A 15,804-nucleotide genomic window follows, 5' to 3' on the forward strand; every position below is an offset into this window, starting at 1 on the left:
CCGTTGTCTGTTCTTTGAAATTTGACACAAACTGGAGCTAATGTTAGTTGACCTAGACATCTTGTAAAAGGAGTGCATAGATCAAGGAACGCCCAATGAGGATTTTCATCCTTGCTCAGGATCAAGTGACTGACAAAACCAGCCACTCTGAGCTTGTACTGCCATGTAGGCAGAGCTTGGAGCTGAGGGCTTCCAGAGTTGCGAACAAAAGATTTGTATTTATGGGTCGAACAACTGCACGAAAACCACTCATGCTGTCACTCTCTACTCCCTTTCCTCTGCACTTGTCTTACCTATCTCTCTCTCTCTAGGTAACCCCCCGCTCCCCAATCCATACGGTGACACCAACCTAGCAGCGCCGGTGATGCCCGTTCAGCAGCTGGTAGCAGAGATCCTGTTTGTGAGGACCAGCTATGTAAAGAAGATCATTGAGGACTGCAGTAACTCCGAGGAGACGGTCAAGCTGCTGCGTTTCAGCTGCTGGGAGAACCCACAGTTCTCTTCCACCGTTCTCAGTGAACTGCTCTGGCAGGTATAGTGACAACTCGAGTTATTACATTTTAAAGACTGGGTGCAATGGGTTTTTGGAGCATTTTATTTTGAAGTTTCACTCTGAAACAGAAAGCTGTGTTTTTTTTTTTAACCAATCAGAACGTCGCATCCCTTCAGGGTATGGGACGTAGCTCCGCTGCGTGTGCGACGCGTGCGTTGAATTAGTTAGTTTACAAGTCACAGAGAGACGGGCAGCGAAGCTTGTGGCTTATTTCTAACCTACGGTATAATGTTTTCAGATACATATTTTAGCGTGATGATTACGTTTAAAACGAGTAATACACGGTCATCTTGACTGAGATTATAAACGGAGTAGTTCTGTAAGCAAAACCATATATAATACTGTAGGTTACTGTAAATTATATAAAATTCATAAATTACATTGTATTTTACACAGAAAAACTGTAAATGTCCAACACTGGCCATGTCCTACTCTGCCACCTTAACCTGGAATGTAAAATAAAGGTTAAATATATGAGTAAAAACGTTGACCCTGTGTAGTGCATACCGTCTTTACTGCCCGCAAAACCTGACATGGTATGTTTTTGGTTCAGGTGGCATACTCCTACACCTATGAGCTGAGGCCTTACCTGGACCTGCTGCTACAGATTTTGCTCATAGAGGACTCCTGGCAGACACACAGGTGTGTATATATATGTGTGTGTGCTTGTTTGGTGGATCAGTGGTTCATCAGGTGCCGTCGTCAAATTTCCACGGTCCTGACTGTGATTCTAGTACATTATTAATCTCTCCTTTCTCTCTCTGCTTGTGCAGAATACACAACGTGCTCAAGGGTATCCCCGATGACCGAGATGGGCTTTTCGACACCATACAGCGCTCCAAGAACCACTACCAGAAACGGGCCTACCAGTGTATAAAGTGCATGGTGGCTCTCTTCAGCAACTGTTCTGTGGCCTACCAGATCCTACAGGTGCACAACAACTCTCACAGAGGCAGCAAATTGTCCATATTCACATGTCGGCCATATTGCTCTTGCATCGAGCTGGAGTAGTGTTTTCCACTCCTGATTATGACATTGTGTGAATAAATATTGGCAGTCCTTTTCTTATGCACCCGCAATGCTAGCAGCACCACGTTTACTTACTCTCTGGTGTAGCCTTTCCAAAGTGATCTGCAATAACCTGTCCGTGTGTGTAATTGTTGTTCTGCAGAGTAATGGCGACCTGAAGCGCAAGTGGACATGGGCGGTGGAGTGGCTAGGGGACGAGTTGGAAAGGAGGCCATACACGGGGAACCCCCAGTACACCTACAACAACTGGTCCCCTCCCGTCCAGAGCAATGAGACGTCCAATGGCTACTTCCTGGAGCGTTCCCACAGCGCGCGCATGACGCTGGCCAAGGCCTGCGAGCTCTGTCCTGAGGAGGTAATGGTCTGTCTGAGGACACCGTCGTTAGTCTTTACACAGACACGTCATGCTCCCACGCCACCGATTTTACAGTAACATCAAAATTACCTTTAACCTGATTATGATTATAAAGATGCATTCAAAGCAATACAGTAATGTATTCTTGCATGTCACTATTGCATGCATAACAATAAATTGAGTTTGTTCGCATTTATTTCTCGCCAATATAGTCTGACATATTTTGAGTAGACATATTTTTAGTTATTTATTTCCCCCGCTTTGTTTATCATCATATGAGTCTTGTGATTGGAGTGTTGAACAGCTAAGTAACAAAATTCATGAGTTGAGGTTACGTCTAGAAACATTGATTTCCTAAATTAAATACTTTTTGCTATAGATAGGGCTTTGAGTTTTCGACACTTTTATTTACAGTTTATTGGCCCCCCTAGATGTGTACAATTGATCATTTTTACTTAGTCTTATAATTTTAGGTTGACCTTGTTTTTTGTTGCAAAGCTCTGATATCGTTTGTAACCTGATTGATTCTGATCGTAATTGACGTAATTGACAGTATGATAATTGCCGCTATTCATAATATTGGTCGAAATTTGATAACTAAACCAGACTTGTAGCGTCTAATTGACACCTGTGGATATGCAATATTAACTGCCATTTCAAAAATAGTGTCACTTAACGAAGCACGAGGTGGTGTCTGAAGAAGGTGCCGCGATGCAGAAAACATCCTTGCCACAGCAGCTTTTGCCAGGGGAGAGGACAGGACAGCAGCATCACACTGTAAGACTCATATACCCCAGCAGCAAGCTTCCTCTGCCACTGTTCTGCCATCCTACGTCCTCTCTCCTTGTCCACTAGTATAGCAACATGAAAGAAAGATAGCCAGTCATTGTTCCCCTAACTCTGATAAACATGATGGCTAATGTACAATATATTATAACTAAGTGCCATAAGAAATAGTATTTCTACAGCTCGGGACAAGTGAGGAGACTTTTTAGTTTATTTCATGTTTTATTGTGGTCCAAAGAATCCATATTGTTTGTTCTGCCTCCCCAAGTGTAGCCAACAACCTGCACGACTGATCGAAAACTCGAAGCCTTGGCTATAGCTAAAGATGAGCTGGGATCAATTCATCTTTATTTCAAATTGAAGCTAGAAGTACTGCAGGATTTTTGTTCTGGAGTCTTTTATGCTAGCTAATATCTTCACATTCACTTAATATAATAATATAATACTGCACACTCTTCAAATGCTTCTTTGTCGATCTGTCAACAAGTAAACCGCTGATGTGATCACCTTGACATTGACTACCTAAAAAATAATTGATGTAAATAATGTTCACGACTTCATGTATGAGTTTTGAGGGATCTCAAGATAGATGACAAGATTTTAACCACTTTTTACTAGGTTGGTTGGTTATCCTTAAGTTCTTCTTGTCTGTAATATTAAATATTAATTGAAAATTCCTTGCCAATGAACTTCAAACTATATCCAAAATTCCAATTGATTGCAATGAGCTAGAACAGAAAGCAGCTAGAGGCTAACAGAAAAAGGATGGTGCTTAGTCATTAGAATCAATGGTTGGCCATTACATCTTGCAGAACGTAATGTCAGCTTGTCCCAGTCAAATATGGTAATCTTTTTTTCCATTTGTCTTTATGCCATGTTGTACTGTGTTTATTACTAGATGTTGAAATGTGTGACAGCAGCATACATATTAATAACTTATTACCCAGAAGAATGTAGCGATATGACATTGAGACCTGAGCCCACATAGTCTGTGGAGGATGTTTGATTTGAACAGAGAACATTGTATTGCATTCTACTGTTCCTGTCTATGTAGAACCAATGTGGATATCCATCATTAAAAAATACACCAACACAAAAAAAAAATACCTTGTTAATTTGATATGACTTTTCACTCTACACTTGCACAGGTAAATAAAATAAAACGTGAAAGCAGTCGCAAAGTCACAATGCATTTCAGACTAGAGACGCACGTCCACGTCATTCACAGTGGTCGTTTTTTTTGTCTAAAGGATTGTAAAGTCAATTTTCGTAATATGTAGTGGATAACCAATCTCGTACAACTCCCAGGAGCCTGATGACCAAGAAGCACCTGAAGATCAGGACGCCTCCCCACCAGAGGACACCTCTCTCTACCCACACTCTCCTGGAACCACTCCGTTTCAGCAGGTAGACTCAACACACCACTTTATTTTTCCTTAATTGCTCTATAAAGCACTTTGAGCTGCAATTAATGTCATGAAAGGTGCTATACAAAGTTTACAAAGAGAGCCTTTATTTAAACGGCATAAGCTTGGCAAAGAGCATTAAAAAAAGACCCAGTACAACATGACGTCATTATATAGCGACCACAGGTTAACAATCATGATTGAAAACACTTGGAGAACAGATGTCAGAACAATCAAATGTCATACATCATAACATAATTATGTGCACAATATTTTAAAATTCATGAAACATGACCAAAATACCAATAAAACTATAGAAAATTGTATAGAAAAAATAAATCTTAAGAGACAGATCCCCTGAGATATAACACCACAGAAGTGAAGAGTTTGTGAAGAGGAAACCCTTAAGAGAAAAGGAGGAAAATCGGTTTTGTCATTGAGACCTGGGAAGTTTGTGGCTTTAAGGGTTACAATCCAGAAGGTTTCTCTCTGGAGCAACTGTCTCAGTCTGTCACCGCCTCTCACAGTTTTAGGGATGATTTCTATAGCAATAATTTTTAAAGAGCTTGGATTGGCGTGATGAGCCTCTTTGTAGTGTACAGCCATGGGATAATCTGGGTTCCCAGTTCGATGCAGAGAATTACAAAAATAAATAAATGAGAATAAAATTGAATTAGTCTTTGGCTGATTTCCGTTTTGTTTTATTCTCCTCAGCAGAACAACCACCCCCATGGGCAGCCTTACACGGGGCCTGCTGCCCAGCACATGAACAACCCTCAGCGCCCTGGGCCTGCTACTGCGCCAGCGCCAGGCCCGGCCCAGACCCAGACCCAGACCCAGACCCCAGGCCCTGGCCCTACTCCTGGACCAGGCCCACGAGCACAAGAGAACTGGGAGAGCACCGAGGAGGTCGCCCCTGCCTCCACCTCCACCTCCACCCCAGCGCCTGCCCCACCTAAGGAGTAACGTCCCTGTCCCACCCCCACTCCTCTGCTGTGCCTCGAGCCTCCATCGTCCTGCTCTCCCTCCTTATCCTCCGGTTGACAGAGCTCCTCATCGGGACACTTGCTTTCTCTCGCTGGCCCCCAGGGCAGGGCAGAGCTATGCCTCCCAGCCCCTCTCTAGGCCACCTCTGGGAGTCTCCTCCATCAGCCTGCTAGTCAACCTGGGGAGGCGCTCTTCCCTGGCCTGGGGATGCCTGCCCTTCTGACTGGGGCCTGTTGGTGTCTGCAGAGGCGGGGGAGTGGATAGAGCGAACGAGAACAATTTTACCCAGACCTGACGATGCTGATGCGCTTGTCTACATGATGAAAAGGTGTACATAGTATGTTAATGTCTTTGACTATTCAAATCCCCAGTAGCATAACTGTGTCTGGTTTGCTGTTGGGAGATCTAGCAGATCTGATGGAAAAACAAAATGGATACTATAAACAAACAAACAAAAAAGAAAAAAAATGTAAGAAGACAAAAAAACTCCCTTTTGTTTATCACCCATGCTCAGCAGTGAGGTTTGGTCTGCCATTGGACGGTTACTGGTCATTCAACTGTAGGAGGACGCATTGTTATTATCATAATTATAATATTATTAAACTCCTTGGCAACCTTATGACCCATGCCAAATCAACTCACAGCGCTGTGGTTGGTTTTAGTGTGAGACGTGGAATGGTTGGGTGAACTTTTATGGTGTTTGGTTGATGTGAAAAAGCGGTGATGCAACATTGTTCTGAAACTCATTGCCTTTCTCTTTTTTTCTTTTTTTTTTTCTGGTAATTCAATCCTTTTGAAGCTCTAGTTAATATGCTGTAACATTTAGCATGGCTTCTCACCAGAATAGTGTAGCCCAAGGGAAGACTTGTGTTCATAACAACCTACAGCTGTCGTTCCTAATCCACAGCTCCAGAGGGGACTTAATCTTTTTTTTTTTTATTATTTAAATTCATCTACCCCTTGAACATTGAGGGCGATACTTTGAACCAATGTATGACTAAGTGGCTTTTCAATTGCACATTATTATGATCCTACAACTTCACATTCGGCAGTCAGTTTTTGGTGGGCTAGACAGCTTCGTTTTCATTGATAGGAATTCTGAAAAATGAAAAACACATTATGCAACAGAATTGCTACACCAGACTACCTGGTGTATGAATAGACTGTGTGGTTTGCTTTTCTGTCTCTCCCATAGGCCCTAGTCTTAGACAGACTTCTTGCCCGTCGTCTTCCATTCTGCCATGGAGCTGGCCAGTCAGGGCGTCTCAACTTTAACCCAGGGTTACCGTGTCTCGAGACTCCCTCTCCCTCAATGGAGAATTGGTTACACAGCAGGGTTGTACCATAAGAATAGCGGCTGGTTAGTCATGTTGCAACTTGAGCTGACGTGTAATTCTGTAGGAGTAAAAAGGTAACCATCAGTAAATACTGTATTTAATTGGTAACTTGAATGCGTGTATTTTTTGGATTTCATTTTATTATTTTTTGTCAAAAAACATACCAAATACTCCTGCAAATGAAAATATTCTGCCCACCGTATTATATTTAAATATTTTGCTCTTATTTTATAGAATTTATTTTGTTGTATTTCACTAAAAAATAGAATTTGATTTAAGAGGAACATTTTTGTCCTTGTGTTATTTTTAAAGAAGATATTGACTGTACAGAGTTCTGCGCCCTGTTTTTTGCCGACTTTTGTTTTGGCCATGGTGTGACGTTGAATTCTGGAGCTACAGTCGCGATGTGAACTTTCACTTTGTGAGGTTTTTTTGTGCACAGAAATATAACAAAAAAAAAAAGCATTGCGCCCTTAGCAAATAAAGAACATGGAATCTTGACTGCGTCTCATTTGTACCGATGCATGCAGCAAATCAGAGCAGGTTTCCATTTGCAGAATTTCATTTTTTAGTTTCTAATCATATTTCATCACAAAGTGCATTCATATTACGTTGACATGGTAACAGGGTGAAGTATGAGTTGCTGTGAGGTGCTGTTTTATAATGGATTGAGGAGTGTGAAGTTCATGATATGGATTATGGGCTGGCAAAGGGATATGCATCAATATACTTTTAAATTAAAGTCAATGGACACCATGTGATCATGTGTCATTTGTTTAAGGGTCACTACATACAATGTGATTTGTCCTTACCTGTATTCTATAAACCACACCATCGTTGCAGTCGGCTGGAAACAAGCTCCATTAGATCAAATTTAGTCTATAAAATGGTTGAGCTTGTAAATGAAAAACTGGAGATTCATGGTCTCTGCCCAACATACTTTTCCTAAGCAGTAAACATGTACATCAATGTAATTACCATTAGTAAGATGCAATAGGATACTAGGCCTTGAAATACATTGTGTAATGTGTAGTTTCAGTAAGCTACTGTTCCACGTGTGTGGTGGCAGTTGTAGGCCAACCACATTCTGGATGGTCTGGTGTACTGCTGCCAGGGCTTTATTACAACGGATAAACTGGCAACAGGGTTCCCACACTTTTCCAGAATAATTAATCCAATTTCCAGGCCTATATAACAATCATTGAGCGCAATAATGATCCTATGTGCAATGCCCAGACAGGCAGTGTAGCAAATAAAGCATAGAATGGTATAATTCCATGCTACACCACCTTATGAGCTTGTAGATCTGTTCTGTCACATCCAGTGCACATTAGGCGGCAGCCAGTTTGGTAAAAAATGACTTACATATTTTGTGTAATGCCGTTTTGGAAAATGTTAACAGAATACATCTGGGTGTTTTGTGCAAAACTAATGCTTAAAATGGATTCAGAATCATGAAAACGCCCTAGTTTGACACATCACATGCTACTTAAAGCATGATGAATTTTAGATGTCTTTTTGCCTTAGTATTGTCACATGCCAGTTATGAAAATTGCCCAACATATGCAAGTTAGCATCCGGCAGTTTCTAAATGCTGGGGACCCATACTCGATTTCTAACATAGGTTCAACATTCTGGCAAGTGGACTATATCCTAATATCTTTTCCAGATAAATTCCAAACCTTTTCCAGGAATGGAAATTGTTTTCCCCAACTTCAAAATATTTCCAGGAATTTCAGGAGCCCTGTGGCAATAATTGTACATTCTGGATAATTTCAGCAGGATGTTGTTCTGGAAAATGCTACTAATGAGACTGAACAATGTATGTTGACTCCTGAAATGTCTCCACATAAAAGTTGGAACCCAGCCAAAACTATGACATCACCATTGAAGCATGAATATTCAGTGTAATGAAAAGCTACTGAACCAACATTAACTTAAAGTAATGTATCCTTACATTAGAAAATACTTTTTGCATTTCATTTTTGAGGGGCCCCAGGCCTCCTATGCCCAGCTTTCCGGGTACAAACATTGAAGACAAAAGTGAGGACGGAAATTTTGATTGGCCGGAATGAGATGATATATGATAAGAGCGCCCTCACTTCACACAGGTCATCATTATAAAAATAAAAACTATGCCACATTGACACTGGTTAGACCGCTATTATGGTTAAAGGGTAACATTTCCTCACATGACCTTGATGTATGTGGTGGAACAGAAGAGCCCAACACTTCAGATTCTTTTAGAACTTTTTATTAACAAGAATCACAAATAGTGCTTAGAATCACAATTAGTTCTCCTTATCCTGGACAGTCTTTGTTCCACGCAGTCTGCCTGTACGACGGGCAGCAATAAGACCGACCTTGCGACCAGCAGGTGCGTCCCTCCTGATGGTTGAGGGCTTACCAATATGTTGATGGTTACCACCACCGAAGGGATGCTCAACAGGCTGCACAGGGAAGAGAACATCATGATGTCAGTAAAAGGAAATGCTCTAGCAAACTAATGTACTTGGACTGAACATCCTCAAAGATGAAGAAAAGTCCACTTCCATGTTCTTTAGCCTGAGAATTGCAGTAATGTTGCATAATTTTTTTTTATTGTACTCATTGACACGATGTACACTAGAAATGCATGTCCACTTACGTTCATGGCCACACCACGGACACGAGGCCAGCAGTTCCTCTTGGCCTTGTACTTGTGGTAAGCACGACCAGCCTTCAGGATGGGCTTGTCAATACGTCCACCGCCAGCAACCACACCTGGTGAAGACGAGGCACAGCCATTACTCACAAAGCACACAACAGGACTATGCAACACTCACACATGCCACTCCAGCCCTTCACCATCCTGTCATTTAGGTAGCATTACTACATACCGGGCTTGGGAATTAACCGAAAATATATAAATATTAAACCGAAACATAGAACAGACAGACTTAATCTTTCTGATCTAGGTTAATCGAGAAGAAGTTTTCACTTATTTCACACACACACTGAATTGTTTTAATATATTTTTCATAATTGACTAAATCTGTATGATTAACCACATAATCGTGTATTTGTAGATCTTCCATTTTCCTTTGTTTTTGATTGTTCATTAATTGTAATCGAGGCGAATGAGATGTTTGACTTTAAATCAATATCACGATGATTTCATATCGCTCAGCCCAACCATGCTGCAGACAATTCAAAGGAATGGTCCTTACCAACAACAGCTCTGTTGGCAGAGCCAATGACTTTCTTGGAGCCAGAGGGAAGCTTGACCCTGGATTTCTTGGTTTCTGGGTTGTGGGAGATGACTGTGGCGTAGTTTCCGGATGCCCTTGCCAGCTTGCCCCTGTCACCTGGCTTCTCCTCCAGGCAGCAGACGATGGTACCCTCAGGCATCACACCAACAGGCAGGACATTGCCAATGTTAAGCTGAGCTGTGGGATGAACAAGTGGGATGAGACCGGAAGCAGGTTGGAGTCTATTAATCCAATGTGTGTGAACATGAAGACAGCTTCTTAACCATTATTTAGCCCCATGGTCACTATGACTAATTTGACTATCCTAAATCGAACCTAATCGTTACAAGAGACACAATCTTCAAGATTTTCATACTAAAATGGTTTCGACACTCTCGCGGTATATAGCACCAGTAAACATAGGACGTTTGCTAAATTTGCCATCAGACGGCGCCTACATTTGTAGGAATTGTGTACCATTTTGCCTCTCGTAGTGTCAAATGGGATGGTCTAACTAATGTCACTCTAATCCTTCTAAATCAAACATATTTGGTGTTACTTTGAGATGACAGGGAAAACATTGACTAGGAAAGATGCCATCTTTGACCATACACAAGCCTAGTGAAACAACACCGTCTGCGGTTTAGGCCCTTACCCTTCTTGCCACAGTAAATGAACTGTCCAGTGTGGATGCCCTCAGCAGCAATGAAGAGCTCTGTCCTCTTCTTGAAGCGGTAGGGGTCACGGAACGTCACCTTGGCTAGGGGAGCGCCACGGCCAGGGTCATGGATGATATCCTGTGGGAGAGGGGGGGATAACAAGGATTAATACCCTATGATACTGGCATGAAGACAAGCTCAGATATGTCTGCATGAGTTTAATTAAGTTGTTTCTGTGCGCATTTAGTGTTACCTTCACAATCCCCTTGATGTATCCATGACGTTCAGCGAAGTCAATGTGACGGAGTTTAGCAGCACCTTTTCTGTGCTTCACGTGAGCTCTGAATACAGAGCCGGCACCTTTTCTCTGTCCCCTGATAACACGACCCATTGTGTCCTAAAGCAAAAGACAAGGAAGTTAGTTTAAGTATGTCACAGTATAAGATAGGACTGCATCACTCAATCCTGACATCATAATTCGTCATGGTGGTAAAATCTATTGTATATCAGACATACATTGGTTTAGTTGAACAACATCCGATGCACTTATACCGATGCTAACATTGGCACTATGATAGTCAGGCTGCGAATCACACAAACTCTCATAGGCCTCCTTTTATTACATAGTTTCGTTAGCTAGACAGATAAGACTATACCTAGCTTTACGTAATTATGTTATAATATAAATAAAGCCGGTGAGAACTGGCATGAAGCGTGATTCACTGCTTGATTAGCATGCTAATGTTAGCATTGCCGCAGCAGATCTGGCTAATAAAGGGTACAGATCTAAAGTAACCGCTTTAAAGCATTCATATATTAATCGGATATTGTCCAAACATATATAAGATACGTTTGAAGGGAAAGGTTTATCATGAATAGCCCTACTGCCGGTCTTGTTGCAAGCACTTCACAAACTTCACACTGATCGTACTACGCCATGTCATCACACAAAAATTATCCACACAAATTATAGATCAAAACAAGAACGTGATCTTTAAATAGTAATTGAGCCGTACTCTTCTGACTTTGTTTTGTATGATCTAGTGGTGATTTTGGATGGATGGACCTTAAATTAACATGATTTAGATGAGATATTGTAAAGAGAATTAGGCCGAAGCTCCCATACCTAAACTCCGTTGACGGAAAGAGGAAGTGTACGGAACAAGCGTCTGTTTTCTTCCGGGGGAACACGCCAGGGGTGTTATGGGAAACGTAGGCATCGACTGTTGAATACTTGACCGTTGCAAACAGTACAGAGGTACAGACAGTTATAGCCTACATATAATGGCATAATGCTAAAATGATTTTGACATTTTTATCAAATTTGCTGTTCTATGTTTAAATCTAGATCTATGACATTCTATTTGATGAATTGAACAAAGTGGACCCTCTTGTAAACAAGTGTAATGCTTAATTGGGTCGTCCACTCACAGTTAACAGTCTTTGTATTGAGTTTGTGCTTGAAATGTACTGTAATTCTGCAAACTGTTAATAAATATTTCAATCAATCAATCAATCAATCAATCAATTCTTGATAGATGATTTACGGATGTGTAATCAGTAGTTAGTTTAATAATTCCTTAGATTTTATTTTAAGGATGTACTCTATTAAATCTGAATACTTTTGATAACTAAATAATACACCTTATTTTAAATAAACTAGAGCGATGCCTGTGGGGCCTCTACAGTGCCCGTTGTGCAACTGGCCTAGTTGGAAAGATGCAAGTTGAAAATGCATGCCCCACCCAGATATTATGCGTTGGAGCCTCTACAGCTGCTCCCATAGTAGGCCTATTTGTTTTTTATTCTTTTTGTACCAAAATGCACCCAGCCCAGCAGGACAGGATATGCGTGCCTTTTGCCTTCTCTTTAGTGACACCTTTTTCAAACCCTGTAGCCTATGTCAGACTTCTGTATTCGGATAGCAGGGGTCTGGATTGAGAAAGGGGGGTCCTGCTGCTGAGCTCTCAGTGGTGGGTTGACATTGGCATTGTTTAAAAAAGTTGCTGGTAACACCTCTTCAGTTTCAACATTTTTATCAAATTTGCTGTTCTATGTTTAAATTTAGATCTATGACATTCTATTTGATGAATTGAACAAAGTGGACCCTCTTGTAAACAAGTGTAATGCTTAATTGGGTCGTCCACTCACAGTTAACAGTCTTTGTATTGAGTTTGTGCTTGAAATGTACTGTAATTCTGCAAACTGTTAATAAATATATCAATCAATCAATCAATCAATCAATTCTTGATAGATGATTTACGGATGTGTAATCAGTAGTTAGTTTAATAATTCCTTGGATTTTATTTTAAGGATGTACTCTATTAAATCTGAATACTTTTGATAACTAAATAATACACCTTATTTTAAATAAACTAGAGCGATGCCTGTGGGGCCTCTACAGTGCCCGTTGAGCAACTGGCCTAGTTGGAAAGATGCAAGTTGAAAATGCATGCCCCACCCAGATATTATGCGTTGGAGCCTCTACAGCTGCTCCCATAGTAGGCCTATTTGTTTTTTATTCTTTTTGTACCAAAATGCACCCAGCCCAGCAGGACAGGATATGCGTGCCTTTTCCCTTCTCTTTAGTGACACCTTTTTCAAACCCTGTAGCCTATGTCAGACTTGTGTATTCGGATAGCAGGGGTCTGGATTGAGAAAGGGGGGTCCTGCTGCTGAGCTCTCAGTGGTGGGTTGACATTGGCATTGTTTAAAAAAGTTGCTGGTAACACCTCTTCAATTTCAACACCACCTCACAGTCAGTGACCCATGAAAGTCTCACTCCATAAAGTGACCCTCCCACCTCCAGCACAGCGCATCATCAAGACACAGGCACCACCCCATAGATATTAAAATAATCACACCTGTGTGAAGTGAGGGGCGCTCTTATCATCATACATCATACATCATCTCATTCCGGCCACGGTGGCCAATCACAATTTGCGTCCTCACCTTCGTCTTCAATGTTTGTGTTTACACAAACACTCAAAGCTCATTGTCAATGGAATTTGATGTTTGTGTTAACACTAAACACAATGACTATGTCTCCAACGAAGGCGGAAGGAAGTCAAGCGGAAGTGCGGAAGGCACGCTGCGTCGCTGCCCAAGTGACGTCACTCGTGCTTCTCCATGTCTCTCGCTGCCGCTCAAGTGACTACTGGCCAATCACAGCATTCTTTTCCGGGACTTATCGATCAATCCAAAGGAGCTTTATTGGCATGAAAAAACAAATGTTTACATTGCCTCTGATTGGCCTACCAAACATCCCCTTCCGTGACGCACACGGAAGCTTGGCAAGCTTCCGCTCATGCCGGACTGTTGTCCACAAACTGTACCCCGACCCGACTGCGGCCAGGCAACTTAAAGAGGCTTACCATAATTGACTCCATATTTGGGCATGCCTGACAAAGAACTCCATATATGGGCATAAAAGGGACACAGACATAATATTTGGGTGGGGCATGCCTTTCCAATTTGCATCGTTCCAAGTAGGCCAGTGCCCAATGGGCACCGCTGTAGAGGCCCCATGGACACCGCTCTAGTATGTGATATGTCCAGCTCAGTGTCGCAAAGCCACACTTTTTATGACAGCAACGTCGATACACTAAGAAGAAGAAGAGCAAGACCACCATGTTTCCTTACAGCTTCCACCTGGCTATTATCCAACTGTTGAACAAGACAGGATGTCATTTTACCTGTGAAAGTTAACCTTGTGGAAAGTTAACCTTGTGGTTGAACCTGACTAATACGTTGATACTCTGTTTGCACTTTATCTCATGTGCAATGCAACCTACCTGTACCAATGTGCTCCCCACCTTTATTGTGGTAGCTGTAGCTGTAGCTATAAGTAGTTAAAAGATGGAAGATGGATGGAGCCTGCAGTCTAAGATATAAATAAGTGTTTTTGTACCATACCATGTTGTACCATTATCTTTTAACTGAAGTCTCTTTAGGCCAGCACCCACCTGTCGATGTGCGTATTCTATGTCCTCTCTATGCTATAGCCTATATGCTCCATCTCAATGAATTAGAATCAATGAGAAAAAATATTTTTCTTCCGTAATATAATTCAAAAGGTGTCTTATGTCTCACACCTACCTCTTGACAATACAACCTAGATTCTCTGTGGGGTTCAGGTCAGGCCAGTTGGCTGGTCAGTTAAGCACAGTAATACCATGGTCAGTACACCAGTTACTAGTAGTTTTGGCTCTGTGGGCAGGTGTCAAGTGCTCCTGGAAAAGGAAGATCAGCATTTAACATAAAGCGTGTCAATGTACGGAGGGCATTGAATGAATACAGCAAATAAATAATGACAGCATAATAAGTGATTACATATCTGTTGTATTATGTCTTGTTTTGTCCAGCAGGTGGGACCATAAGTCATTCCTCAAAAACATCAATGAAGCTATAAAAAACAAAACAACAGATTATAATAATTAGACATAAGAAAAGATGTTGTGCATTAGAAAAACTAGAAATATCCAAATAAAGCCCACTAAACTCCAGGAACAAGAAGATCCACACTGACAACATTGTCCAATGTCATGGGTTGCCTTGCCGGTGTGGGTACCAGCAGCACTCTCACTCTGCTGATTGGCACACTCTTATTCCACCTTATATAACAGTCAGCTGGACAGGGAGGGACTAGAAACCAGTTGGACAACATTTTTGGAGAAGCCAGGTGGTAATTAATATGGCTCCATAGGTGTGTAGCCTATACTGAAAGCACGTCGTACACTGTGTAACACTACCAGTGTCAAATCAGTAATGACGTAATAAAATATACTATACTCCCACTGTATGCTCAGTGATTCATGGTGAGTCAGAGAGAGGAAAAAACCCATGCATGATGAGTCTTGCTCATGAATCTGTTGTGGGAAACATTGACTTCCGCTCACACCCATATTTGATTGTTTGGATGCATGATATAGGATGCATGATATAGGATGGTACATGGATTGAACTGAGTTCGGAGATTATGAGCCTCACAGACTGGTTGGCATCCGAAGCCACCATCCAATTACCTCTGGTATACTTGATCCCTGTGACATATGGTCACCATAGCATCCCCCCCCCCCCCCAAATGACTTTAATGAACTGCATACACATGGCCTGTGTAAAGCTTTGGCTAAGGACATTTGAAACCGATCAGAAGCCACAGTGACACCAGGTGTCTTGTCCAGTTTCCAAGCAGCCCAGTGGAAGCAGGAATTGTGTGCACGTGCATGGGCTGGTGTGTTTGGTGTTATGATTTTAGACTAGTGGTTTTTCGACTTCCATGAGGTCCCCAGAAAAATAAGTTATACATTTCTGTAGACAGGCCAGAAGAGATTATGTAGCCAAGCCTATAAGAATGGCCATTCGGATAATGCCAGCAATTCTGTGCTAAAAATGTATCTAATTAAACAAAAATCTTCTCTTGGTTCACTGGCACAAAATATTTTCAAATCAGGGTCTGCAGC

General features: G+C 41.6%; 2 protein-coding genes across 20 annotated transcripts in view; one reads left to right on the forward strand and one right to left on the reverse strand.

Annotated features, from left to right (window-relative positions):
- The window catches only part of usp9 (ubiquitin specific peptidase 9), a 52,870-nt gene extending 45,916 nt beyond the window's left edge, over positions 1–6,954 (forward strand). For 11 of the 18 annotated variants that reach the window (XM_079517407.1, XM_079517418.1, XM_079517421.1 and 8 more), the window contains 7 exons: positions 312–532; positions 1,107–1,195; positions 1,327–1,483; positions 1,725–1,937; positions 2,604–2,714; positions 4,032–4,130; positions 4,844–6,954. In XM_079517407.1, the coding sequence (XP_079373533.1) occupies positions 312–532; positions 1,107–1,195; positions 1,327–1,483; positions 1,725–1,937; positions 2,604–2,714; positions 4,032–4,130; positions 4,844–5,095 (1,142 nt within the window). In that variant the 3' untranslated portion in view covers positions 5,096–6,954. The remainder of the gene's footprint in view (positions 1–311; positions 533–1,106; positions 1,196–1,326; positions 1,484–1,724; positions 1,938–2,603; positions 2,715–4,031; positions 4,131–4,843) is intronic. The other 7 variants (XM_079517410.1, XM_079517412.1, XM_079517411.1 and 4 more) reach the window with 1 other exon arrangement.
- A 1,737-nt stretch (positions 6,955–8,691) lies between these two features.
- On the reverse strand, positions 8,692–11,563 carry rpl8 (ribosomal protein L8). Of its 2 annotated transcripts, none has more exons than XM_079517621.1 (6): positions 11,469–11,563; positions 10,596–10,739; positions 10,339–10,480; positions 9,663–9,881; positions 9,101–9,216; positions 8,692–8,903 (listed from the first exon to the last, which is right to left on the reverse strand). In XM_079517621.1, the coding sequence occupies exons 2-6, from the start codon at positions 10,731–10,733 to the stop codon at positions 8,745–8,747; spliced, it is 774 nt and encodes a 257-aa protein (XP_079373747.1). In that variant the 5' UTR covers positions 10,734–10,739; positions 11,469–11,563; the 3' UTR covers positions 8,692–8,744. The 2 variants fall into 2 exon arrangements, with proteins under 2 accessions (XP_079373747.1, XP_079373748.1); XM_079517622.1 differs by lacking the exon at positions 11,469–11,563 and adding an exon at positions 11,359–11,382.
- Positions 11,564–15,804: the final 4,241 nt, after the last annotated feature.

This window comes from Electrona antarctica (genome assembly GCF_951216825.1).
Source record: "Electrona antarctica genome assembly, chromosome: 13".
NCBI classification, from domain to species: domain Eukaryota; kingdom Metazoa; phylum Chordata; class Actinopteri; order Myctophiformes; family Myctophidae; genus Electrona; species Electrona antarctica.

Bases quoted from the DNA above. Each gene is read 5' to 3' on its own strand.
- rpl8 (XM_079517621.1), bottom strand. From the start codon at position 10,733: ATGGGTCGTGTTATCAGGGGACAGAGAAAAGGTGCCGGCTCTGTATTC. The intron at 10,481-10,595 runs GTAACACTAAAT...CCTCTCCCACAG, and splicing joins ACATCAAGGGGATTGTGAAG to GATATCATCCATGACCCTGG. The intron at 9,217-9,662 runs GTAAGGACCATT...CGTCTTCACCAG, and splicing joins TGCCAACAGAGCTGTTGTTG to GTGTGGTTGCTGGCGGTGGA.